The sequence below is a fragment of the Scyliorhinus torazame genome, chromosome 14, assembly GCF_047496885.1.
Source record: "Scyliorhinus torazame isolate Kashiwa2021f chromosome 14, sScyTor2.1, whole genome shotgun sequence".
In the NCBI taxonomy this organism is placed as follows: Eukaryota; Metazoa; Chordata; class Chondrichthyes; order Carcharhiniformes; family Scyliorhinidae; genus Scyliorhinus; species Scyliorhinus torazame.
In genome coordinates, this window is record NC_092720.1 from 34,746,547 (window position 1) to 34,774,441 (window position 27,895).

Genomic DNA, 27,895 nt, shown 5'->3' on the forward strand with positions numbered 1-27,895 from the left:
TCTTCAGCTGCTTCATCAATGACCTGTCTGTCGTCAGAAGATGAGAAGTGGGGAGATTTGCTGATGATTATGCAATGTTTAGTTCCAATAAATTTGGAACTTCTCACATAATGAAGCAATAGCCATCATGCAACGAGACCTGGCAACATTTGGGCTTGGACTGCTAAGTGCCAAGTAACATTCGAGCAACACAAGTGTCAGGCAATGACTATCTTCAACAAGAGAGGATCTTATCACCTTTCCATAATATTCAATGGCATTACCTTCACTGAATGCCCCAGCATCTGGGAGTCCATATTAACCAGAAATGTAACTGGACCAGCCATGTAAACACTGAACTGAAATAACAGGCCAGAGGGTGGGAATTATAGCAGTGAGAAACTCACCTCTGACACCTCAATGCCTGCCCACCATTTACAACGAACAAGCCAGGAATATGATAAATACTCCCCATTTGCCTGGATGACTGCAGCTCCAACAGCACTCTTACGCTGGCATGTGGACATAGCCCCATTATTGGCAAATCCAGCCCAGGGACTTTTGAGCCAGGGTTCCATTTTGGGATCTTCCCATTAAGTTCTAACATCAAGTGGGACCGTAACAGATGAAGAAATATTTCTTCATTCAAAGGCTCGGGAACCTATGGAATTCTTTACCGGAGAAGGCTGCGGACCCTTCCAAAGGGTCTATTGTCTTCCAGACCCTTCCATCTGGCAGACGGTACAGAAGTCTGAAGACCCGCAGGTCCAGACATAGGAACAGCTTCTTCCCCACAGCTACAAGACTCCTCAACGACTCCTCGTCGGATTGATCTATTCCCTGTAAGACGCCCTATGCTGCTCTTGCTCATTTATTTGCTTTGTTTGGCCCCTTGTTCTGCACTGTAACCAGTCACTGTTTGTCGATGTACCATTTGTCAATGTTCTCTGTTGATTATTCTTTTGTCTACTATGTACATACTGTATACGTTCCCTCGGCTGCAGAAAAATACTTTTCACTGTACTTCGGTACATGTGACAATAAATCAAATCAAATCAAAACGTGTAAATACGAAATAGAATCATGAACACCCATAAGGACAAAGGATTTAGAGGAGAAAGGTTTCAGAAGGAGAAACATTTCATGGAAATTTCAGCCAAATTTGTGTGAACAGTAACAGGCAAATGCAATAAAATGGCTGGAAGACAGAACTCAATTTCCTTGTGTGTGAAGAAGACCCCAGTGGAAGTTTTAAACATTGTCCATCCCTAGTTGCCCTTCAAAAGTTGGTGGTGAGTTTTCTTCTTGAACCATGCAGTCCCTGAGGTGTAGGTACATCCACTGTGCTGTTAGGGAGGGAGTTCCAGGATGTTGCCCCAGCGACAGTGAAAGAACGGCGATATATTTCCAAGTCAGGGTGGTGAGTGACTTGGAGGGGGACCTCCAGGTGGTGGGGTTCCCAGGTATCTGCTGCTCTTGTCCTGCATTGCTTCAAGGTACTGAAGATTCTGAAGGCCGAATTCTACTACAATGCAATGCTTCCAACCCACAATCCAAGCATTTAACTTTTGGACTCATTTCATCCGTTGCTTTTTTTCTCTGTAAGTTTTATAATTTCCTTTGATTTGATTTGATTTATTATTGTCACATGTATTAGTATACAGTGAAAAGTATTGGTTCTTGCATGCTGTACAAACAATGCATACCGCACATATGGAAGGAAGGAGAGACTGCAGAATATAATGTTACTGTTATAGCAAGGTGTAGAGAAAAGATCAACTTAATACGAGGTAGATCCATTCAAAAGTCTGATGGCAGTAGGGAAGAAGCTGTTCTTGAGTCGGTTGGTACGTGACCTCAAACTTTGGTATCTTTTTCCTGACGGAAGAAGGTGGAAGAGTATGTCCAGGGTGCGTGGGGTCCTTAATTATGCTGGCTGCCTTTCCGAGGCAGCGGGAATTGTAGACAGAGTCGATGGATGGGAGGCTGGTTTGCGTGATGGACTGGGCTACATTCACGACATTTTGTAGTTTACTGCGGTCTTGGGCAGAGCAGGATCCATACCAAGCTGTGATATAATCAGAAATAATGCTTTCTATGGTGCATCTGTAGAAGTTGGTGAGAGTCGTAGGTGACATGCCAAATTTCCTTTTCAAGAATGCGGGGGTCGGCTATCATCATCCATTTACTTTGCCCATGTGGTGGTTTGCCTTTGGTGTCACAACGATCTTCCCAGAAAGCTGTGCCACCCGCCCGCCCACTGCTTAACTGCCAGTCGCTGCAGCTCCTCAAAACCTTCCACTACATGGACTATGTTGCTTTGAACTGTTATGGGTTTGGATCCGCTATTGCCTGTTACTACTGCCGTAATGAACCCAGCTCTACTGTCGAAGTTGCTGGGAAAAAATGGGCAATGTGCAGAGTACAGTGGTGTGATCAAAGTTTACTCCCCTTTCTGCATCCCTGCAACATTTTGGCGCCTGTTCGGGTACACAGAGGGAGAATTCAGAATGTCCAATTCACCTAACAGCACGTCTTTTGGGCATTGGTGGGAGGAAACCGGAGAGCCTGGAGGAAACCCACCCAGACACGGGAGGATGTGCAGACTCCACACAGACAATGACCCAAGTGGGAATCAAACCTGGGACCCTGGTGCTGTGAAGCAGCAGTGCTAACCACTGTGCTACCATGCCATCCTTTGCACTGTTGCCATTTGTAATAAGTCACGTTGATTTGGCGCGATATCGTTCCATGATCAGAGCAGCTATGCTTGCCAGTGCGACCCTGCCCATAATCATAGACAAAAATCCAACTATATTTTTAAATTTCTGTAGCAATGAAGCTTCTCTTCGCAATTATTTTCAACTTCATTGGAATTCCGGAGGGGATTTGGCCAGGCCACTTTGATGTTATAGGGCAGAATCACCAGTGGTTCCACTTGTTTAATTTCCTGACTATTTATGATCAACTATGTTATTTAGACTATAGAGTTAATAGTTTGGTCAAGTCTCCCCCAATCCTCCCGAAGTTTGCGGACACAATGGGGGCAATGTTGCTTTTGTAAATGAGTTTTGTATTGGTGATTGAAAATTGAAATTAAAAATTGCTTATTGTCACAAGTAGGCTTCAAATGAAGTTACTGTGAAAAGCCCCTAGTTGCCACATTCCGGCACCTGTCCGGGGAGGCTGGTACGGGAATTGAACTGTGCTGCTGGCCTGCCTTGGTCTGCTTTCAAAGCCAGCTATTTAGCCCAATGTGCTAAACCAGCCCCTGATGAAGGGTTTTGCTACATACTCACCTGTTGGTGGGCACAATTAACAAAGTTTCAAATATCCTGTATTTCTGTTTTTCCTACAAAAGTGGATAACTTCACATTTATCCACACAATATTCCACCTGCCATGTCTTGCCCACTCATTTAGTTTGTCTAAATTTTCTTGAAGCATTTAAAACTTGAAGTATCAGAGTAAAGTAAGTCTAGGTGGAATTGTGTAGAGTTTTGGTGGGACCACACCTACAGTACTGTGTATAATTTTGGTTTCCATACTTAAAAATTAATGTACTTACCTCAGAGAAGATGCAATGATTGTTCAACCGTTTGATTCCGGATTGAGAAGGCTGCCACTAGTAAATTAAGTCTATATCATCTGAAGTTTAGAAGAATGAAAGGCTTTCGCCGTGAAATGCAGCTGAAGCAGTCTGTTCCCTAATGCAGCAAGACCTGGAAAATGTCCAGGTATGGGCTGATAAGTGGCAAGTTACACTCACGCCACACATGTGCCAGGCAATGACCATCTCCACCAAGAGGGAATCTAACCATCACCCCTTGATGTTCAATGGCATTAGTCTTGTGAATCCCAAACTATCAATGCTAGGGGTTACCATTGACCAGAAACTGAAATGGACTAGCCACATCAATACAGTGGCTACAAGAGCAGGTCAGAGGCTAGAAATCATTAAGTTCATAGTTCATAGAATTTACAGTGCAGAAGGAGGCCATTCAGCCCATCGAGTCTGCACCGGCTCTTGGAAAGAGCACCCTACCCAAGGTCATGCAGCGAGTAACTCACTTCCTGACATGCCAAAGCCCCTCCACCATCTACAAGGCACAAGTCAGGTGTGTGGTGGGATACTCTCCACTTGCCTGGCTGAGTGCAGCTCGAACAACACAAGAAGCTGAAAGCCATCCCGGACAGCAGCCTGCTTGATTGTAAGAACTCACCAAGGCACCTTAGGCAGCATCTTTCAAACCCATGAGTGCTATCATCTCAAAGGACCAGAGACCAGACACTGCCACCTACTGGAACTTCTCCTCCAAGTCACTCATCATCCTGCAAATATATCACAGTTCCTTCACTGTCTTGGGCCAAAATCCTGGAACTCCTTCCATAACAACACTAACCTCAAGGACTGCAGTGGTTCAAGAAGGTAGCTTGCCACCGCCTTCTCAAGGGCAACTAGTGATGGTCAATAAATGCTGGCCTGGCCAGTGACACCCACATCCCGTAAATGAATTTAAAACAAGAAATTAAAGTTCCTATACATCTTGACAGGATAAATGTTAAGGTGTTTCTTTTTCCTAGCTGGCTGGATGGCTAGAACTAGGTTTCACAATCTCAGAATAAGGTGTTGATTATCTAGGACTGAACTGAGAAGAGATTTCTTCAGTTGGGCGGATGTGAATCTGTGAAATTTTTGCACTCTTTGGGGATAGGGTGAGAAAGTGGAGATGATGTAAAAGTTCAGTCAAGACGATAATGAATAGCAGAGCATGCTTGATGAACTGTGTGCCCGGCTCCTGCTCCTATTTCTTATGTTATTGCGTCCTCCAGCTTGGGAGATTGCAACAGGGGTAGGAAGTTCATTTTCATTTTTACATGACGTCATATAGTATTTTTAACTTAGTAAAATGTCCATAGATACTTCAGAGCAGCTTTTTAGGACAAAACTTGATGCCGAGCTATGTAAAGACATATTAGGACAGATGAGCAAAGGCTTGACCAAACAGGCAGATTTTAAGGGGTGCCTTAAAAGAAGAATGAAAGGTAGAGAGGTGGAGATTTAGGGAGAGAATGTCAGACTTAGGGTCTATGAGCCGATATAGGTTAGTGAGCATAGGGGCCAATATAAGTTAGCGAGCACAGGAGTACTGGACTGAGATAGGATACAGGCAGCCAAGCTTTGGATGAGCTCCAGTTTAAGAAGGGTGATAGTTCGAAGACTGCCAGAAGAACATTGGATTAGTGAAGTCTAGAAACTGGTATTCTCTTTGCAAGTTACCTTGGGTGTTTTCCAAATCAGGAATAAAGTACCCGATCCTTCAGAATAGTTAGTTTTGAAATGATAGATAAAATTTATGAAGTATTTCTTATTAAATGAAGAGCATAATCCAAAAGAGTGATCAAGATCGAGAGTTCATGCTGGTGGAGGAAGTTTGGAAGAAAAGAAGCAAGGAAGAGAATGTGGACAAGGAAGAGGCCAGATTTTCCCATCCTGAGTTAAGGGAACAGGGGCGAGATGGCAAAAAGGTGGTGTTGGTGGCAGACCTCTCTCCAATCCCCAAAGGAAGGGGAAGAGAAGGGTGTGTGTGGGAAAGTGAAGTTGTCTACCTCATTAATTGGACATGTTGAGGTCATTCGGATCTCATTAAGAGTTTGCCTTCTAACTTTCTGAGACCTTCAATGGGGGGGGGGGGGGGGGGGGCAGGGGTGAGGAGCTCTCGAACATTGACCAGCAGCAGCCTGCTGGGAAAAGGGGTGGCGGAGCTGAAACTGTTTTATTCAATGGAAGAAAAGTGAGAGTGTGGATAGCTGACATTTCCCTAGACCATCACGGCTTCCAGCTCTCAATTTGTCCTTGCTTGCTTGAAGATGAAGACCCATCAATAGTTTATTTCAGTTCTCCCTTTCTCCCCTCACTCTCTTCCTTTCCCACACTGCCCCCTGATTTTCTTCCTTTCCCGCTCTGTCCCTCTTCCTCTCCCTTTAGCACTCAAACCCTCTCACTTTTGCCTTTGCCCAGTCTGCCTCACAATCGCACTTTCCCACTCTGTCTTTCACCCTCTCTCCCTTTCTCATTCTGACCCTCTCCCCTCACTTTCCCACTCTATCCACATCACCCGCTCCCTTTCCCACTCTGCCCCTCTTCCTTTATCACTCTCTCCCTTTTCCACTCTCTCTCCATATCACACTCCGTCACTTTCCCTTTCCCACTGAAAAACTCTCCCTTTCCCCACTTTGTTGCTCTCTCTCTCCCTTTCCTACTCTGTCACTCTCTCCCTCTCTTTCCACTCTGTCACTCTCTCTGACTCTCCTCTCTATAACTTCTAGAGGCTCCCAGAATGAATCCTTGTGATTTCCACCACCATCAGCCCCAATTCTTTTGCAAACATTTTGCGTTCAAATCAAAGTCCCCGATGTTCTTTCCTCCAGACCCATTTCTATTTTTCATTGAATAAAAGCAAATTACTGCGGATGCTGGAATCTGAAACCAAAGAGAAAATGCTGAAAAATCTCAGCAGGTCTGGCAGCATCTGTAGGGAAAGGAAAGAGCTCATTTTTCGAGTCCAGATAACCCTTAGTCAAAGCTAAAAGACATATAAATATTTCCCACTTTCTAAGTCTTTTAGCTTTGACTAAGGGTGATCTGGACTTCCCGGAATGCTAGCTCTTTTCTCTCCCTACAGATGCTGCCAGACCTGCTGAGATTTTCCAGCATTTTCTCCTTGGTTTCTATTTTTCACCCAGCGGATCCCCGCGAACAGGGAACTCCCGGAGACCCGATTCAAACAGAGCTCCTTCCTGCAATCATTCATTAGCCAATCGGAGCGTTCCGGCTGAATGACCAATCAGAGCATTGAATGGTCAACCAGTCAGGGCAGTGTAAGGCGAGGGCAGCTCGGTGGCGCAGTGGTTAGTGCTGCTGCCTCACGGCGCCAAGGTCCCAAGTTCAATCCTGGCTCTGGGTCACTGTCCGTGTTGAGTTTGCATATTCTCTCTGTGTATGCGTGGGTTTCGCCCCCACAACCCACAGATGTGCAGGGTAGGTGGATTGTCCATGCTAAATTGCCTCTTCATTGGAATAAATGAATCGGGTACCCTAAATTTATATTTTTTAAAAAGGGTAGCGTCAGACTGCCCAATGTCAAACTCGTCTGTGTCATGATATGCAAACAAGCAACCAATGAACACTCAGAATAGGACACAACCAATTGGCAGTCAGGACACTCAGAGGTGGCATCACCACAAGGGGGCATGACATAAACACTATAAAAGGGACGAGGCACTCACACCCTGCCTCTTTCCACAGACAGACATCTAGAGAGTTAGACAGGGTTGATCAGCAGCATCACACCCCAGCACGTGGCTTAGAGCAAGCTGGTACAGTTAGACTGGTACAGTTAGTCACATGAAATGAAATGAAAATGAAAATCACTTATTGTCACAAGTAGGTTTCAAATGAAGTTACTGTGAAAAGCCCCTAGTCGGCACATTCCAGCGCCTGTTCGGGAGGCTGTTACAGGAATTGAACCGTGCTGCTGGCTTGCCTTGGTCTGCTTTCAAAGCCAGCGATTTAGCTCTGTGCTAAACAGCCTCTAGCTCTAGCTCAGGGGTGAGCTGGCAAGATGGATACAGAACTGGCTAGGTCATAGAAGGCAGAGAGTAGCAATGGAAGGGTGCTTTTCTAATTGGAGGGCTGTGACTAGTGGTGTTCCGCAAGGATCAGTGCTGGGACCTTTGCTGTTCGTAGTATACATAAATGATTTGGAGGAAAATGTAACTGGTCTGATTAGTAAGTTTGCAGACGGCACAAAGGTTGGTGGAATTGTGGATAGCGATGAGGACTGTCAGAGTACACAGCAGGATTTAGATCGTTTGGAGACTTGGGCGGCGAGATGGCAGCTGGAGTTTAATCCGGACAAATGTGAGGTAATGCATTTTGGAAGGTCTAATGCAGGTAGGGAATATACAGTGAATGGTAGAACCCTCAAGAGTATTGAAAGTCAGAGATCTAGGTGTACAGGTCCACAGGTCACTGAAAGGGGCAACGCAGGTGGAGAAGGTAGTCAAGAAGGCATACGGCATGCTTGCCTTCATTGGCCGGGGCATTGAGTATAAGAATTGGCAAGTCATGTTGCAGCTGTATAGGACCTTAGTTAGGCCACACTTGGAGTATAGTGTACAATTCTGGTCGCCACACCACTAGAAGGATGTGGAGGCTTTAGAGAGGGTGCAGAAGAGATTTACCAGGATGTTGCCTGGTATGGAGGGCATTAGCTCTGAGGAGCTCGGTTTGTTCTCACTGGAACGACGGAGGTTGAGGGGTGACCTGATAGAGGTCTACAAAATTATGAGGGGCATAGACAGAGTGGATAGTCAGAGGCTTTTTCCCAGGGTAGAGGGGTCAATTACTAGGGGGATAGGTTTAAGGTGCGAGGGGCAAGATTTACAGGAGATGTACGAAGCAGGTGTTTTACACAGAGGGTAGTGGGTGCCTGGAACTCGCTGCCGGAGGTGGTGGAAGCAGGGACGATAAGTGACATTTAAGGGGCATCCTGACAAATACATGAATAGGATGGGAATAGAGGGATACGGACCCAGGAAGCGTAGAAGATTTAATTTAGACGGGCAGCATGGTTGGCGCAGGCTTGGAGGGCCGAAGGGCCTATTCCTGTGCTGTACTTTTCTTTGTTCTTTGTTCTTTGAGTTACTACAGTTAAGATTAGCAGAGAGTCAAACTCATATGAGAACTGTGTTAATAGTTCAATAAACATGTTGAACTCATTTCAGAGTGTGGAGCATCCTTCAGTTAAGACTGCATCAAGTAGCAGCCTGTGTTAACCAAAACAGCATAATACAACAGTCTGGGGGAGGGCGGAGGCTGGAGAGTGGGCAGTACCAGTGAGGGATACCCACACCCTTTTTATCCGATTGGGTGACGGGTGGAGGAAGCCGGACCACAGACAGCCACACCCCCGCTCTGATTGGGTGACGGGTGGAGGAGGCGGGGTCAAAAGACAACCACGCCCATGATTCCTGCTCTAATTGGGTGAGCGGGCAGTGGGGCGGGACCTGCAGAGAGTCACGTCCCCCGCTGTGATTGGGTGACGGGTAAAGTGGGCGGGCCTGCAGAGAGCCACAGCCTCCGCTGTGATTGGGTGACGGGTGAAGGAGCCGGGACCCGCAAAGAGCCAGGCCCCCTGCTCTGATTGGGTGGGGAAGAGGAGGCGGGGCCCGCAGACAGCCACGCCCCCCGCTCTGATTGAGTGAGCGGCAGTGGGGCGGGAGCCAGGCGGCCGGCGCAGTTTTGCCGCTGTCTTGTTTTGGGGAAGCTGGAGGATGTGAATGAAGAGCCGGGGCCGCGGCGAGTCCAGCCCAGCCGGCAGCATGTGTGAGCAGGGGCTGGAGATGGCCTCCATCTTGCCGGCTCTGCGGGAGTTGGAGAGGTGAGCTCTACACTGAGGGGAATGGGCACCGCAGTGGCTCAGGCAGAGACTAGGCCCAGGCTGCAAGCCCTCAAGTTTGGGGAGGATTGATGCGAACACCCCCCCCCCCCCCCCCCCCCCACCCCCCTCACCTGCAGCATCCGTCACTGACATGGTTTATATGAATATATTAACTTTTTCTGTTTAACTTTTTATAAATAAATTAAAGCCAATTGATTTAACCTCCAATATAAACAATATTTTATTTGAAACTATATGACAGATCCTAATAGATCCTAAGATCTTAAGAAATAAGATATAGGAACCCATTCGTCCCCTCGAGCATGCTTCAATGAATGCTCACGATTTCAGTCACATAACGTAATAAAAACGTTATTTTTGAATGCTGGGGAACAAATGTGTACTTTTTCCATGGTATCTATCAGGGCTCTCACATTTTGTCTTATTTCTACTACGAGCCAAAGCACTGGCCTGAGAGTCAAAATGTTTCGGCTAGTGCTGAAAGTCACCAGCACCATGGGTTCTTTCATAATTTGTGTGTTGTTTTTCGGTCATACGTGTGAAGCTTCCTCCATGGTGGTGGTCCCTTTGCCACTGAGTCATAGAATCTACAATGCAGAAGGAGGCCATGCGGCCCATTGAGTCTGCACTGGCTCTTGGAAAGAGCACCCTACCCAAGCCCCTGTGTCAGTTGTGGAATCAAGGCCAGCTCCAGGATGTCGGTGCAAAATCTAGGCTTATGGGGTGCTACACTGTCTGAAGCCCTGTTTTGCAGTTGAGATGCCAAATTGAGGCCCCATCTGCTCTAGCGGCACACAAAAGATCCCGTAGCCCCTTTGCGGAAGAGAACGAGAGCTTTCCTTGTTGAATGACAATATTCATTCCTTGAACAACATCACTAAAACAGATCATTTGCACATTGCAGTGTGTGCAATACTGTTGTGAGCAAATTGGCTATACCACTGACTATAGTTCAAAAGTATGCCATTGGCTGTAAAGTGAAGGTTTAACATGAAGTTCCAAGAAACCCGATTTTGATTTTTGGGATTATTTAGTTAATTTGCAATTACTTCAATCTTGGGGAAGCAAAAAATGTTTCTCGTGTAATTTCAATTGATGCACAACTTACCCTTCCTTCCAAACTTGAGTAGTCTTGATCAGACTGGATTTGACACGCGCTTGAGGTTATGAAATGCAAATCTTTCTTCCTGCTTACAAGGTTGGATGTTAATGTAGGGCAGGAAGGACAGGAGTTATAGAATCAAGACGGTCTGCAGAACAGAAAAGGTCCTTCTGCCCATTGCGACTGCACCGGTCAAAAACAACCACCTAACTATTCACAGTGGTTAACATTGTTGCTTCACAGCGCCAGGGTTCCAGGTTCGATTCCCGGTTTGGCCCGCTGTCTGTGTGGAGTCTGCACATTCTCCTTGTGTCTGCGTGGGTTTCCTCCGGGTGCTCGGGTTTCCTCCCACAAGTCCTGAAAGACTTGCTGTTATGTGAATTGGACATTCTGAATTCTTCCTCTGTGTACCCGAACAGGTGCTGGAATGTGGCAACTAGTGGATTTTCACTGTAACTTCATTGTAAGCCTACTTGTGAAAATAAATATTATTATATATTATCCCATTTTCCAGCACTTGGCCCAAAGCCTAAGATGTTGATGGATGTGTTTGATGGGAGGGTGTTACTTGAGAGGCTCTGGCTGCTTTTGGATCACTGAAAAGAAATAATCTGTATCTACATATTACCTTTCACATCCTTTGTGGGGAGGTGATGGTGGAGTGATAATGTCACAGGACTGGTAATCCAGAGGCCCAGGTTCATGCTTTGGTGGCAGGGATTCAGGTCTCACCATGGCACCTGGTGGAATTTAAATTCAATGATAAATCTGGAATTGAGAGCTAGTCTCAGTAATGATGACCATGAAACTACCATCAATTGTCGTAAAAACCCATCTGGTTCACCAATGTCCTTTCGGGAGGGAGGTCTGTCATCCTTACCTGGTCTGACCTACATGTGACTCCAGACCCACAACAGTGTGGTTGACTCTTAGCTGCCCTCTAAAGTGGCCTAGCAAGCCACTCATTTCAAGGGCAATTCGAAATGGGAAGCAAATGCTGGCCTTGCCGGTGATGCCCACATCCCATGAAAAAGCAAAGAGGAATATAATCCTTCTGTTGCAAAGCTCTTCTGCCAATTAAGTTCTTCTGAGTTGAGTTATAGTCACTGATGTAGTTATAATTACAAAACATGATAAACGAGACAACCAATCAGTACACAGCAGTGTTTAATAAAAGGCAGTGAGGCAATTGAGATAAAATGTTTATAATGAAGTTCTTTGAGGAACAGCAGACCAATAAAACTTCCCTGTTCTTCTTGGAGGAGAGACATGGAACTTTCAGTGTTCAACAGAGTAGGTAGACAGGACATTTGAAATTTGGCATGTGTGATGGTGCAACTCTCTTTTAATACTGCAGCGATGTGTGTACGTTGGTTAGTGTTCAAGTCTCTGGAGTAGGTCATGAACTCATGACTCAGAAGTAAAGAGTGCAAATAGTGAGACAAGTTAACATGGTACACGACCGCTGAGTCTCTCTGAGCTGGATGGAGGGATACTGTAGGAAGATTGTGTCGTCAATTGTGTCGAAAGCTGAAGAAAGGTTAAGGAGGATGCAAATAGATAATGTACCATGGTCACAGAACAGTGAATGTCATTCATGACTTTGGAAACATTTTGATGCCATGGGGGGGGGATGGTAACCAGAAATTAAAGAAGTTGATTTGGGAAATATCATTTGGGTTGAAAAATATTGGAGTTGAAAGTGTGGAGATGGAGCAGCAATTTGTAAGGACAGAGCGGCAGTGCTGATTTTGATTTTGAAAGGGATGGTCACTGAGCCATTTACATTGGGTAGCATAGGGACCAGGAAGGAGAGCTAAATGGAGTGTGGGAGATGGGGTGCATATGGGAGAGAAACTTTGAAAGATAAGGGGTCAGGACTTGGGTAGGGTGAGGGAATCTGAGGTGTGGCTTGGATAAGAGGAAGGGGGAGTGGCGTTGAGAGAGTTCAAATGCTCATCTTGGTACTGTCTTGGAGTTTGAGTGAAGAAGACATGTGAGAGGTTGTACTTACAAATTGAAGTATCCTAATGATGTGCAATAGTTGTTTATGGTGGTATTAAAAGTCAGGAAACCTCCTGAACAACCTACTTGAGATTAGTTTGAAAAGTATGCTGTAACATATTGTAACCTGGTTCTCCAAACAGTGCCAGTCCGGAAGATTACAATACAGTGGTGCAGAAGCCAAGGCAGATTCTTTGTCAGTTTGTTGACAAAATGCTGACAGACGTGGATGTTGGTGAGTACCCACTCCCCTTATTACTTGTAATTGCGGTCCAGTGTTGAGTATTGGTAATTAATTTGCTATTGAAAGGAGGAGAGTTTGTTCAGCAGTGTCTTACATTAGTAAACATCATTATCTCTAAATCCCATCTACAGACAATACTTTGTTTTGTGAACGATTATTGTAGAGGGTGTATAGTCTTGGCTCAGTTTGGAACTCAGGAGTTCCAGATTCTCACTCCGTGAGAGTAGAGACCAAATGCTACCCAAAGAAGCGAGAGTCAAACTTGCATTGCTGCATCTTACAATTAGCTCAAAGTACATTAGGTATAAAATGTATGCTATATCATCCTTACTTAGAGATCAGTTAGAGAAGGGAATCTGGCAGGATTTGTAAATGGTTCATTTCTGTAACTTCTCCCCAATGCATATTCCACATTTTGATTTTCCTAGAATATGGGAATAAGGGTTTGGTGGAAGTGTTGTTAAGTCCAGTTTATTGTTGATTTTGTTTGTATTTGTGTCATTGCGGCAAATAGCAATTTTTATGTATTTTGATCATTTTCGTTTAACAGCATAACTGTAAATTTGTTGCAACATGTTTATCTTCCAGAAAGTACTTCAAATATTTTGTCAGAATTGCAGATTCAACTCTGTTCCTTTAATGTGGTTTGTTTCATTGCTAACTCCTGCAATAAAGTAATTTATCTAAATGCTGCAGGCCCTTGGAATAACAGAGTAATTTGTAAGAGAATATATTTTGATAAATTATTTCCTAGTGTTCCAAACGCAGATGAAATTTGATGATAGAAACAATTATGTTTCATTGAAGATCTGACTGACAGCATGAAGCATCCTGGCTATCAACTGGAAAGACAACTGTTGACAAAATTGTTTCCCTCGATATTTTGTCATTGATCCTACAATAGCTATATCATGGAAAAAGCTGCTACCTTTAGTCAATGCATAAAATGTGTCAACTGAGGTTCAGTTGGTACCACTCTCACTTCTGAGTCAAAAGGTTCTGGGTTTAACTCTCACTCCAGGACATGAGCAGAAAAATCAAGGCTGATACTTCTATGCAGTATTGACAAAGTGCTGCACTGCCAGAGATGTCGTCTTTGAGATGGGATGTTAAAACAAGGTGCCATCTGCCTGCTCCAGTAGATGTACAAGACCCCATGGCACTGTTTCAGGAAGAGCCAGGGAGATATCCCTGGTGTCTTGGCCATTATTTATCCTTTAATCAATAAAACAGAAACAGATCATTACCTGTGCGTGGGAGTTTGCTGGGCACAGGTTTGCTCCCGAGTATTCTACATTTTACTGGTGACTACACTTAACGGTACTTAATTGGCTGTAAAATGCTTTGGGATCTCCGGGGGTTTTGAAAACTATAAAAATACAAGTATTTCTTTTAAAACTATCCTTTTCTGTTGAAATTTCAGTTGCTTTGGAGCTTTCGAAGAAGACTGACTCTCAGCCAACATGTGTGATGTTGTTGGACTTTATTCAACACATTATGAAGTCTTTTCCTCTTATGTTTGTGAATACCCCACGAAAACCAACTAAAGAAATTCAGCGGCTCAGTAGTGATGATGAGTGTGGTTGTATTGGTGAGTGCTTGTGGAAGCTACAGAAACATGGGTGTAATCCGTCACTGTTTTAACACCAGTGTTAAAGATCGACCATGGCTATTAATCTTTCAGTACTGTGGCTCAATTTTGACATTTAAGTTTCACAGTTTGTTGACAAATTGAGTTTAAATGATGCACGTGAAAATTAAAATGACATTCCAGTTAAATCAATAGTTGCTTTAATTGTTTTTTTTTGATGAAGCAAAATGCCAGGTGGAAATGCAACTTAAAATAATATATTTCAGCCACGACTTTTGAGTGCAGCACCTAAAACAACAAAAATCGAGCGTTCAATAATTGTTCACCAGGAATTAGTTTCTTGCAACATTGCTTTATTTTGCCATGTGGGGGATAGAAATTTACCTTTGCCCCAAACAGCAGCCCATTTTACATCACATCCAATTTTCTTTTCCATGGGTTAATAAAACAGGATATGAACTTTTGGAACGCATTTTAATAATTTTCTTTATCAGAACTGTATTGAGGTGGACTCATTTAGTTCTCTTTCTTGAAGGAGTTGCTATTTTCAAACTATTATTTTACTGTTGCAAGATGCTGGTGAAACTTCTCTATGGCATTGCATTGATTTTTTAAAAATGTATTTTTATTGAAGTTTTCAAGTTTTACAATTATCGCATGAAAACAAAAGAAAAAGAAAAAAAAGCCATAGGTATCAGTGCAAAAACAGGTACAGTACAAAACCGAAGTCATTGTCAGCAGAGAAACAAATAAGACCGGATGAGTCAGGGACAATATCCCTAAAGTGTTTCCTCCACGGATGCAAGATCAGGCTGCACCAAAGCAGGATACAACCAATAACAGAGTTACATCAAAGCTTAAAAAATAACAGAGGAATAAAAAACCCGAGAACCCCTGAGCAAAAGGGGAATTACGCTGACACCCACAATGTGAAGGGCCCAAGGTTAAAAAGGATAACATCAGCTCCAAACTAGAAGAGCCGATGGCCATCCCCTTCTCTGGGACAGGGAACCCCCCGAAGGGGGCAGGGGAACTTGGGAGGGAGGGCCTGCCCACATTGTCCTAGCACCAAGGAAACCATCCCGACAATTAGGATCACTCAGGAAAAAGGGTCAGGGACAGAGAAAAAAGTATGGATGATCTGATCCAAATTAAAAGAAAAAGGTAAGAAACCCCCACCCCCCAATACTGGTTTGCTCTAACTGGCGGGGGCATTCCTCGATCGTAACGAGGACAAACTAACCGTACCAACTCCAACCCTTCACCCCTCTCCAGCTCCCCTCATGTTCCTTTGAAGTGAAACAGGGGCGAGACAACAAAAATCACCATCCCCCTCCCTCCACTACAAGGATTGTCAGACAGTAGAAGGCACAAATACATTTAGGATAAACAATGTGCACAGATCCCGCATTCAACATTCAGCTCAACACGATATAAACTCAAATCAGGATGCCCAGCAGTACAGGCCATCAAGCGGAGAGCATGATCAACAGGGAGCAAAGTCCAGGATATAACAAAGATGCAGAAATGCCAGGCAGTCCTCAGGAAAAAGGCTTCTTCACAGGCGCACAAGAAACCAATATCAGAGATGGATCAGGATCAATGAGCACTCTTTAGGATCTCTCAAGGACTCCAGCGATCGAAGCATGAGACACCATTACTTCCACCATGCTGTCTCACCAGAACCCAGTTGGTCAACGAACTAGGCTCCAGCCAGAGGGGGATGACTCGACCAGTTTGGCCACCCCCAATTCCTCACAACAGACATCCAGAACAGGATCAGTGGTCAGTTGGCCACATTAACCTCAGGGCTCGAAGACAGGGTTAGATGTGCTCCATCAAACTTCTTTAATGCAAGAACCCCCTCGTGCGCCTCCATTGCCTCCATAAAAACATGCCACAACTCTTGGAATTGGGCCTTGACAACCTGTAACCTCCGAGCCGAGATCTTCAGCCAGAACAGCACCTTCGTTGTAAGCCTTTATCAGTCGATGCACACAGCACCATCAGAGTGGGAACCCCCTCAAAAGCAACTGCGCCACTAAAGGCAGGGCCCTACCCGATCTCCTTCCAGTCACCACGAACAATCGAGGATTTAAACATTCTAACTCTGTTCCATTATGGAGGAATACCGACCAACAGTTCTTTTTTTTTGGTGAAAAATATTTTGCTGAGGCATTTATATAATAAATTTTAACAGAATAAGCACCCCCCCTCACCCCACCCCTGTTGACAGCTTCATTCTTCCCAAATAAGTCGATAAACGGCTGCCACCTCCGGGCAAACCCCAGCATCGATCCCCTCAGGACGAATTTGATCTTCTCAAGCTGAAGAAACCCTGCCATGTCACTAATGTACACCCCCGACTTCAGGGGCTCCGAGTCCCTCCATGCTAACAAGATCCGTCTCCGGGCTACCATGGAGGCAAAGGCGAAGATATCGGCCTCTCTCGCGTCCTGGACTCCTGGGTCTTCTGACACACCAAAATTCGCCACCTCTGGACTCTGAACCACCCTTCCCGTTAGTATTTCCGACATGACGCCAGCAAACCCCTGCCAGAATCCCCGAAGCTTCGGACATCCGACTAACAAGTGGCAAGTCATGTTGCAGCTGTATAGAACCTTAGTTAGGCCACACTTGGAGTATAGTGTTCAATTCTGGTTGCCACACTACCAGAAGGATGTGGAGGCTTTAGAGAGGGTGCAGAAGAGATTTACCAGAATGTTGCCTGGTATGGAGGGCATTAGCGATGAGGAGCGGTTGAATAAACTCAGTTTGTTCTCACTGGAACGACGGAGGTTGAGGGGCTACCTGATAGAGGTCTACAAAATTATGAGGGGCATAGACAGAGTGGATAGTCAGAAACTTTTCCCCAGGGTAGAGGGGTCAATTACTAGGGGGCAATTACTAGGGGGCATACACAGTGGCTGTTTAGCACAGGGCTAAATCGCTGGCTTTGAAAGCAGACCAAGGCAGGCCAACAGCACGGTTCAATTCCCGTAACAGCCTCCCCGAACAGGCGCTGGAATGTGGCGACTAGGGGCTTTTCACAGTAACTTCATTTGAAGCCTACTTGTGACAATAAGCAATTTTCATTTCATTTCATAGGTTTAAGGTGCGAGGGGCAAGGTTTAGAGTAGATGTACGAGGCAAGTTTTTTTACACAGAGGGTAGTGGGTGCCTTGAACTCGCTGCTGGAGGAGGTGGTGGAAGCAGGGACGATAGTGATATTTAAGGGGCATCTTGCCAAATACATGAATAGGATGGGAATAGAGGGATACGGACCCAGGAAGTGTAGAAGATTTTAGTTTAGACGGGCAGCATGGTCGGCACGGGCTTGGAGGGCCGAAGGGCCTGTTCCTGTGCTGTACTTTTCTTTGTTCTTTGTTCTAACAATTCTTGGGACATACTGGTAAACCAAGAAAAGACAAAAAAGAAATGTGCACACGGATAAAAAGATGGATTAAAAGATGAGCAGAGCTGGAGCTCATGAAAATGAAACTGCTCCCGCTGTCACATCACGTGATTACCCCACTGCATTGAATTTTTATAGCAACGAGCTTCTAATCTCAATTCAATTCATCATAATGATGAATACAATTACACTCTTATCAAGCTCAAATGCTGACAATACTGTGTAACTTATTATTGCCCCATAATTGATCAGAATTGTCCAGATTTCAATCCCTGTCAGTGTTGAATTAACTGTCCTCAGACAGGGTACTGGTGATCTTAGTTCAATGATGAAACATGACTTGAGTGTCCTTTGGCAACTTGCTGCTTTGTGGCACCGCCTGAATATTCAATGGAGGACCAATTTGTTGCACCACCCTAAAAAAAGTGATGAGTACAACAAAAATCGCTAAACCATATACAGTATATATACTACTTTTCAAAATTCATTTTGCAATAATATTTGTTTAAATCTATCATGTATGTTTGTTTTTAATTGCCTAATAGTTGTTGAATCCAGGCAGATGCACTGATACCCTCAGTCGGAACCTGGGCTAAATCTCTGATTGGATAAATAAATTACATTTGCCTGTTTGCAATATTTGATCTGAATATGGCTATTTCTTTCTATTTTCAAGGTTTCAGTAACTGGATTATAACCAGGCTTCTCCGCATTGCTGCAGCCCAAAACTGTCAAGTGCTTCATGACTGTATTGCAAAGATTATCCTTTCTTTGCTTTGGTTGTTCAAGAGCAAGAATCCCTTCATATTTGGAGTACAAACCAAGGAACTGTTTGGCCTCTTTCAGGATCTAATCTGTCTGAGGGAGAAGACGCTGATAATGCACATGAAGCAGGATTCTTTCTTCTGGCCGTATATAATTAATCGTTTTGTTGTGGCTGAGAGAGAAAATGCAGGATATTTAACCCCTGCACCTCTTCAATTGACGTCTGTGTTACAAGTGGAATTATTGGAGGTCACATTACTGAGAATACTTTCCTCGATCCTCTCAAGTGTGTTTTGCAGGAGGCAACGACTCATCTTGTGGGAAATAGGCTGCTCTCTTTTAGAGCATGGCAGTTCCAATATTAAGAGTATTGTGTTGGCCTTGTTGACCAAGTTGGTAAACCTTGGAGGACCACCACCAGAGGAAGTGGCAAATACGTTCTTCACAAATTTTATTGGTCTCTTTAAACTGTTTAAAAAGGCCGACAGGGCAGAATTGGGATTATACGAGGAGCCATATGCTAATTTGGTCAGAGCACTTTTTCCTGTCGCTCCTGAATATCGCACAAACATGTTTGCAATCGAGCCTGTTTACCTGAACGTGATGATGGACAAACTGAGTGTCTTTATGGGAGATGGACTGTTGAAGCACGTTGAATCAGATAAATTGAGATTAGCTCTATGTCAAATATTCCAGCACTTTTTGATGTTCGCCCCGTCAGGACTCGTGTGTGCAGTGCCAATCCAGAAACACCGAATAAATTTAATTTGCACAGCGTTAACTGAAATGATAGGAACTCAACCCAAACAGGAGGTAATTCTTTTTAAAATTCCGAACGTCCCCATGCTGTTTCAAATTATGTATTTTCCTCTGGTCAGTATGGTTTGCAGGTCATTTGTAACCACGTCTTTGTGAATGGCTTTCTGTAATCAGTAACGTTGCAGTAGTAGAGTGCAGCACTGTCGGAAGTACTCTCTTTCAGATGAGATGTTTAAAACGTGTCGTGGCAGCTTCTGATGGTTGAAGTGATAATAAAAGATCTCATGGCACAAAGAAGACCAGGAAATTGTTTTATTTTCTCTCTTCAACCCACAGTGCCAAAATATATTAATTACTCCTTTATGTCTTTGGTATTTACGGGATCTACATTGTGCAAATTAGCTGCAGCGTATATTTGCGTTGATGGCAAGTAAAGGCCAGGAGCCCCATTCATGCTCATTTCCATCTTGGGCAGATTTCACTCCATGTACTAATTCCAGCTCCCGCTTAGTTGAAGGGGACACATTTTAAGGTGAGGAACAGGAGGTTTAGAGGGGACTTGGGGAATTTCTGTTCACCCAGAAGGTGGTGGGGGTCTGGAATGCTCTGCCTGGGAGGGTAGTAGAGGCGGGAAACTTCAACTTTTAAACAGGATGTGGATGAGCACTTGAAATGTCATAACATTGAAAGATATGCGCTGGAACGTGGGATTAGTGTAGATTTAGTGTAGTTTTGTCGGTGCATACTCGATGGGCTGAAGGGCCTCTTCTGTACTCTATGACTATGACTTCCTCCTACCACCCTGTTTGCCTCCATAAGATATTGGACTTAAAATAATTGTCATATGTTAAATGCTGTGAACAGTTACTGAGAAATATCAAGCTGCCAAATAAATTAATGTCTGTCTTCACACGCAATGTTGCAGTTAAACTAAACGAAACACTTTTCAGGATATTATGGTCCCGTTGAACTGAATAGAGATTTAAATGGCTCGCTACATCCTGTATGGGCAGTAAAAGACTGGCCCATGTTTCAAAGACCATCAGCACAAGAATTGTAGCAATTCAAGAAGGTGGCTCATCGTCATTCTTCTCCGAGCAACTAGGGATGGACAGTAAATGCAGTTTCCCCAGCGCATGTCAAAAACAAAAATAAAGAGTGGAGCATGGTGCTGTCCATGAAATTTTAAAGTTTTCATAAATCTTGCGAAAGAAAAACAGAAAATGCTGGAAATACTCAGCAGGTCAGACTACATCCATGGTGATAAGTTTCAGGTTGATGACCTTTCATCAGAACTGAAGAAAGATATAGATGTAATAGGTTTTGAGCTAGTGAAAGGATGGAGGGCAGAAGAGATTAAATGACAACAGGGAGTGTCAGTGGGTATCGTAAAGAAACAAAAGATGCATCACAGCTGAGGTATGAAGGGCTGTAGAGCAGCCATCCAAATGCAACCAGGTGGGACAAAGAAAGACAATAAGACAAACCAGCGCAATAAAATGTCTGAGCTTGTGGTCTGAAATTGTTGAACTCATGAGCCTTGAAGGCTGTAGAGTGCCGAATCGAAAGATGAGTTGCTTCCTTGAGCTTGGCTTGAGCTTCATTGCAATATGGTAGCCAAAAAGGACAAAGCTCAGTGGGAGCGCGGTAGAGAAGTGAAATGGTAAGCGACACAAAGCTCGGTCACGCTGGCGGTGTTCTACAAAGTGGTCACCCAGTCTCCCCAATGTAGAGGAGAACATGTTGTCACTAGCGAATATAGTATACCGAGTCAAAATAAGTTCACGTAAAATCATGGTTTTACTTGGAAAGAGCATTTGGAGCCTTGGATGGTGAGGAGGTAAAAAGTCATATGTTGCATCTCCTGTGCTTGTCACCAGTAGACTTGGAAAGGCTGCACAAGGTGTCACCACTAAGATAAATGTTACAGCTATTTATTCAGTTCTCTTTGAAATTATGTTTGGTAACTCATGAAGTTGATGCTTTGTGTTTCAGTATTTGTTAAGCTGCTTGTATATAGCAATGAGGGCAGAAGGGATCACTGTCATTCAAGAAATATGTAATCGGACCCTGACACCAGTTCCCAAAACAGACGGAGAGAGTAGTAGTGATGAAGTTCCAGAAAAACGACCACGCTTGAGTTTAGCTGTACAAAGCATACAGAAACCAGTCACACCAGCTGAGTATGGACTATATTTGTTTTGCTTATATACTTTTAACATTTGTTCAATGATAACCATTTTCTTTGTTTCCTGTTGGCTGCAAATTATTTAACTAGCAAAAGAATTAAACATCAGATTTGCCATCTGGTCTTTCCTTATTATGACTGTCCAGTGAGGTATGCATTTGAGCTGACTTGCTCTTTTCCCCTACTTCTGAGAAAAGATCATAGTTGGCATCTAAAACTGTTCATAAGGGAATTTATATGAAGTAGACTGGGTTACTACGTGGCGATGTACTTCGTCTGCAACAGCTTTCAGTTCTGCAAGACCTCTGCATTCCTCTGATTCTGACTTTCTAAGCATCCCTGGTTTTCTTTGCTTCAACACTGGCAGCCGTGCTTTCAGCAGGTTCAGGCTTTAAGCTCTGGAATTCCCCCTTTCACCCTCTCCAGCTCTCTATTTAGGAGCTGCCCTAATGTTGTTCAGTGGCAAATATTGTTTCATAATTGCTCCCATCGGAGTTGCAATATACTTGGTAGCACAGTGGGTAGCACTGTTGCTTCACAGCTCCAGGGTCCCAGGTTTGATTCCCGATTTGGGTCACTGTCTGTTTGGAGTCTGCACGTTCTCCCTGTGTCTGCATTGGGTTTCCTCCGGGTGCTCCGGTTTCCTCCCACATGTCCTGAAAGACGTGCTCTCCGGTGAATTAGATATTCTGAATTCTCCCTCTGTACCCGAACAGGCGCCGGAGTGTGGCGACTAGGGGCTTTTCACAGTAACTTCATTGCAGTGTAAATGTAAGCCTACTTGTGACAGTAAAGATTATTATTATACATGGAAGTTTATGTTATCTAGCCACCTTGGAATTTTAATCACTAGCAGATGATTACCTCCTGTGTTGTCACAAACATTCAGCTTTAGAACTGGCAAATGAAGATAATGTGATTCTAGTGTGAATCTTCAGGAGAAGACTTCCTAACTCCAATGCCAGGCACAACTCCCCCCTCAATAAAATCCATAATGTGGATAGAAAACATAAGTCAAAATTGTAACAATGGACAGAAAATAAGCGTTTTCAATATGCTGTAATGATTTGAGGCATGCATCACAGTGAATTAGTGGGCTCTGTCGATTCTCCTACCTGGTACTGTTACGACCGCATGTATGGTGGAATGGTTAAAAGTTGCCAATCTACTAGACTGGCCCCAGAAGTGGTGTAGATTGGTTTTGCCCCTTGCTCAAGCCAAAACTTCTATCCACCAAGTTAACTACATTCTTTATGGCTGGCATCGATCCATATGTTTTCTCTCTTTCTGATTTCAACCACAAATTCCTCCAACATTTGCTCTGCTGTTCCATAGTTGTGGTATCTAAGCTCTCGCTGTTGGCTTGAGTGCAAGCTCCCACTGTTTCACTTAAACTTGAGGGAGCCAGGATAGTTATGAAAGAGGAACTTTTAAAATCAGTCGTGGTAACTGTGGCTGGAGTCGGCAGTTAGAATTTCCATTTAAATATTGCAGTAATGGATTCATGGAACAAACTGCTAGAAATTTACTTCTACTATTCTGCTGTTGGGTTGACTGCTGGGAAGAGAAATTCACCAAGTTATTTTGTGGATCAAAGCAAGAAGACATGACCCATGTTTAACAGGCCCATACTCTGAACCCCCCACCACAAGGGCAGCACGGTAGCACTGTTGCTTCACAGCTCCAGGGTCCCAGGTTCGATTCTCGTACTGTTGGGTAATTTGGAAATTCTGAATTCTCCTTCTGTGTACCCGAACAGGCGCCGGAATGTGGCGACCAGGTGCTTTTTGCAGTGTTAATGTCAGCCTACTTGTGACAATAAAGATTATTATTATTACCTCCCAAACCGTGTTATTTGTTATCTCCCAAACAGGGGTAATGAGAAGGTGGATATGGAGAGGATCTTTCCTCTTATTGGAGTACCTAGAACTAGAGGTCACTGTTAAAAATAAGGGGTCGCTCATTTAAGGCAGAGATGAGGACAATTGTTTTCTCTGAGGGTTGTGAGTCTCTGGAACTCTCTTCCTTGAAAGGCGGTAGAACAAAGAACAAAGAAATGTACAGCACAGGAACAGGAAGCCGACCCTTTGAATATTTTTAAGGCTGAGTTAGATAGATTATTGATTAAGGGGGCAAAAGGTTATTGGGGGTAGGCAGGAATGTGGGATCGAAATCACAATCGAATCATGATCTTCTCTCATGGCAGAGCAGGGCCGAGTTGTCTACTGCTGCACCTAATTGTTATGTTTGTATATTTTAAACAGAAACATCTGATTCTTCATGAATATAGCGGCAATACATTTATTTTCAGAAATTGTTTTTCAATGTTTTTTCATGCAAATCTGGTTCTTGTAGATTTGGTCCAGTGGAAATAAAATTCAAGAGCAAGTTATGGTGGGCAATGTGCGAGAGACTCACATCGTTGATCAGCTTGCTGGAGAAGGTTCAGTCACATGAGAAGGCCATAACTGCACTGGAGGGCATCACAGTTATATTTCGTTTGGCTGCTTTGTGTACAGCATTCTGTGACCAAGGAGTTTCAGACAGGTACAAAGTAGTTTTGATCTATGTTTATTCTTTCTCACAGTTGTTCCACTCTTCAGTACTTCAGCCGTCTACTTCTAACATCCTGGCCTTGGGGGAAATGAGCACTAAACGTTCTCCAACCGTTTGTTATGGTTATTTGTCACAAGACTTTGCAAGTCTCTTCTTAGATGTGTCTATATGCTGAAATGGAAACCAGTGTTTGGTCACATATTTGAGCATAAATATCAAGAATAGTTATATAACCATTGTTTGCTTATCCTCGGCATACTTGCACTCAGGAAGTTTGGGTGAAAGCCCACGCCTTCAAAGGTACAAAGAACCCGATGGTTAAGCCTTTGCCCTCGTACTTCCCCAAGTAATTTTCAAATGGTAAAAAGTGGAATCAAAAAACATTATCAGGCATATTGCGGTGCAATGCATGGCCTTTCGCAGCAATCTACTTGAGTTGAAATTCGATTTGTCTTCACTAAAACAAACATTGCAATCTCTTTCTGTTCAGTGCTGACAGAATCAAAACAAGTGAAAACTCCGCTGGGAAGATACAATGTTCCACTGGAATTTCGACAATGAAAATACAACTGATTTGGACAACATTTGAGATGTTTACACAAGTCCTAGAATGTGGCAGAAAACAACTGAGCACTGCTTCCAAAGTTGAAGAATTCGGACAGTTAGTTGATAGATTATTAAAAATAATCGATGCTGCAATCTACTTGCAAGGTAGGTGAAGTAGATATTTAATGTTGGTAGTTTAATGTGAGGAATATTGGTACAATAAGGGCAGCACGGTAGCATTGTGGACAGCACAATTGCTTCACAGCTCCAGGATCCCAGATTCGATTTCGGCTTGGGTCACTGTCTGTGCGGAGTCTGCACATCCTCCCCGTGTGTGCGTGGGTTTCCTCCGGGTGCTCCGGTTTCCTCCCACAGCCCAAAGATGTGCAGGTTAGGTGGATTGGCCATGATAGTGTCCAAAATTGCCTTTAGTGTTGGGTGGGGTTACTGGGTTGTGGGGATAGGGTGGAGGTGCTGACCTTGGGTAGGGTGCTCTTTCCAAGAGCCGGCGCAGACTCGATGGGCCGAATGGCCTCCTTCATGTTGGCATATAAATCCACCTTTCAAGTCTTGGAAAAAATCCTTCCAAAAATGGGCTGAGTATAAAAGTGAAATACCCATGTGGGTGGTCGCCATTTTGAAATGTCATCTGTTTCTAAAGCAAAGAGTGGCTTAAACCCCCACACACCTTTGTAACACAGCCTGTATCACATGCTTGATCCATTGCACTTAATTGTACGGTACCAGTGAGTAAAATATGCATTTGTGGGAAGAAAAATTGAGGCTGACAAAAATGTAAGTAAAGCATGTTGTGGCAGAAAAGAGGTCAACTTGCACACTGCGAATATGCGAAAACATGAGTTTTGGGGGCTGCTGGGGACTTCTGTGACAGATTTACTGTACATGTTTATTTTGATTAGTGGTTATTATTCAGGTAATGGGTTCAAATCTCACTGTGGCAAGTAGTAAAGTTGAATTCAATGTATCTGACAATTTATGAGCTAGCAGTAGGAAGGATTTTCTGAAAACCAAATGAGGGAAGGAATCTGCCCCAGTCTGCCCTGCATGTGACTCATGCATGCAGCTTGTTGACTTTTAATACTGTAGCACTACTTTTGCAGGCAGCAAATGTGGTAGCATTGTCCGTGCCAACCGTGCATCAGCCATTGCTATGGGTTGCACCCTGATCTTGAGGATTGTGGGTTCAAGTCTCAATTTGGAGACTTGAGCATATAAATCTAAGATGACACTTCAGTGCAGTTCTGAGGGTGTGCTTCATTCGCAAAGATGTGTTAAACTGAGGCCCATCTGCTCTCTGAGGTGGACCTAAAAGCTCCATGGCGCTGTTTTGAAGAACATCAAGGGAATTATCCCGGGTGTTCTGACCAGTATTTATCCCTATATCAACATCACTAAAATAAGATAATCGGGTCATGATCACATTGCTGTTTGTGGGACCTTACTGTGTGTTTTTTTGGCTGCTGTGTTTCCTGTGATAGAACAATGAATTCACTTAAGAAGTATTTAATTGGCTTTAATTTTCTGAGGTTGTGAAAGATGCTATCTAAATGCAAGTCTTTTTTCACATCAGGATCGCAAATGAAAAAAATGTCAATTTTAAAGGTAGCTTTTACTCAAATAATTGAGGGTAATTGGGTAAAGTGTCCTTGATGGTTCTTTTTATAATTACACTCTTCATTACTAGCAATTTGCCAAGGATCAGTAACTAGCGTGCTCTGAACACTATCTGTATCTGATCTGGCACATCAGTAGGGAAAGAGAAATTTTAGCTTTATTCCCCCTCCCCTGATTGCTTCCAGCAACTCATGTTGGACGTGCGTGTGTGCTGAATATCTGAGAATTGAAATTTTATATGCCACTACTTTCAGGACATTGGTTAAAGTGTTTGTGCCAATTCCTGTACTTTAACCCCCATTCAATTGTTTCACTCATCTTATACTCCCAGGGATTTGACTTTAACATGCTAACCTGTGTGCTGGTGACACCAATGATGAGATTTATGGTTCAATGACTGTTATGATTGAGATCTATGGTTCAATGTCCTGCAAAGCTCAAATTACAAAAAATTGGAGCTTTAATGAAGCATTGACAATGGATAGTATAATGAGAGAAATTAATGATTAAGAGTCACGGGCAGCACGGTGGCGCAGTGGTAGCACTGCAGTCTCACGGCGCCGAGGTCCCAGGCTTGATCCCGGCTCTGGTCACTGTCCGTGTGGAGGTTGCACGTTCCCCCCGTGTTTGTGTGGGTTTCGCCCCCACAACCCAAAGATGTGCAGGGTAGGTGGATTGGCCACGCTAAACTGCCCCGTAATTGGAAACAAAATGAATTGGGTACTCTAAATTTATTTTAAAAAATAAAGGAAAAAAAATTATTAAGAGTCATAGATGTTTACAGCATGGAAACAGGCCCAGCTGGTCCATGCCGCCCAGTTTCTATCACTAAGCTAGTCCCACGTGCCTGCATTTGGCCCATATCCGTCTATACCCACCCTGCCCATGTAACTGTCTAACTGCTTTTTAAAAGACAAAATTGTACCCGCCTCTACCACTGCATCTGGCCGCCTGTTCCAGATGCTCACCACCCTCTGTGTGAAGAAATGTCCCCTCTGGTCTCTTTTGTATCTCTCTCCTCTCACCTTAAGCCTATACCCTCTAGTTCTAGGCTCCTCTACCGTTGGGAAAAGATGTCAACTATCTATCTACCTTATCTATGCTTCTCATTAGTTTGTAGACCTCTATAAGATCACCTCTAAGCCTCCTTCGCTCCAGGGAAAAAGGTCCCAGTCTATCCAGCCTCTCCTTATAACTCAGACCATGAAGTCCCGGTAGCATCCTCGTAAATGTCTTCTGCGTTCTTTCTAGTTTAACAATATCCTTCCTATAATAGGGTGACCCAAACTGAACACAATATTCCATGTGTGGTCTTACCAATGTCTTGTACAACTTCACCAAGATGTCCCAACTCCTGTATTCAACATTCTGACCAATAAAACCGAGCATGCTGCCTTCTTCGCCACTCTGTCCACCTGAGAGTCCATCTTCAAGGATCTATGAACCTGCACTCCTCGATCTCTTTGTTCTGTAACTGTCCCCCACTCCCTACCATTAACTGAATAGGTCCTGCCCTGATTTTGATCTACCAGAAAAGAGAATGTGTGAGTAACTGAAGGAGCTGGGTGTGAGCAAGGCAGGTAAAGATGTAAATAGCAGTGCAGAACAGGCTGTAATGGCTTAGGAACTCTGGTGAAATGGGTTC

The 27,895-nt window shown here is 43.9% G+C and overlaps 2 protein-coding genes across 2 annotated transcripts in view; both read left to right on the top strand.

Annotated features, from left to right (window-relative positions):
- Positions 1-2,137: 2,137 nt before the first annotated feature.
- LOC140389478 (membrane progesterone receptor epsilon-like) lies at positions 2,138-3,043 on the top strand. The gene is made up of 2 exons (XM_072473609.1): positions 2,138-2,345; positions 2,814-3,043. The coding sequence occupies exons 1-2, from the start codon at positions 2,138-2,140 to the stop codon at positions 3,041-3,043; spliced, it is 438 nt and encodes a 145-aa protein (XP_072329710.1).
- Positions 3,044-9,254: 6,211 nt separating this feature from the next.
- Positions 9,255-27,895, top strand: part of LOC140389479 (serine/threonine-protein kinase ATR-like) — a 56,036-nt gene continuing 37,395 nt past the window's right edge. The window contains exons 1-7 of the mRNA XM_072473610.1: positions 9,255-9,424; positions 12,695-12,786; positions 14,219-14,386; positions 18,478-19,379; positions 21,321-21,508; positions 23,869-24,060; positions 24,560-24,780. Of these exons, the coding sequence (XP_072329711.1) occupies positions 9,324-9,424; positions 12,695-12,786; positions 14,219-14,386; positions 18,478-19,379; positions 21,321-21,508; positions 23,869-24,060; positions 24,560-24,780 (1,864 nt within the window). The 5' untranslated portion in view covers positions 9,255-9,323. The remainder of the gene's footprint in view (positions 9,425-12,694; positions 12,787-14,218; positions 14,387-18,477; positions 19,380-21,320; positions 21,509-23,868; positions 24,061-24,559; positions 24,781-27,895) is intronic.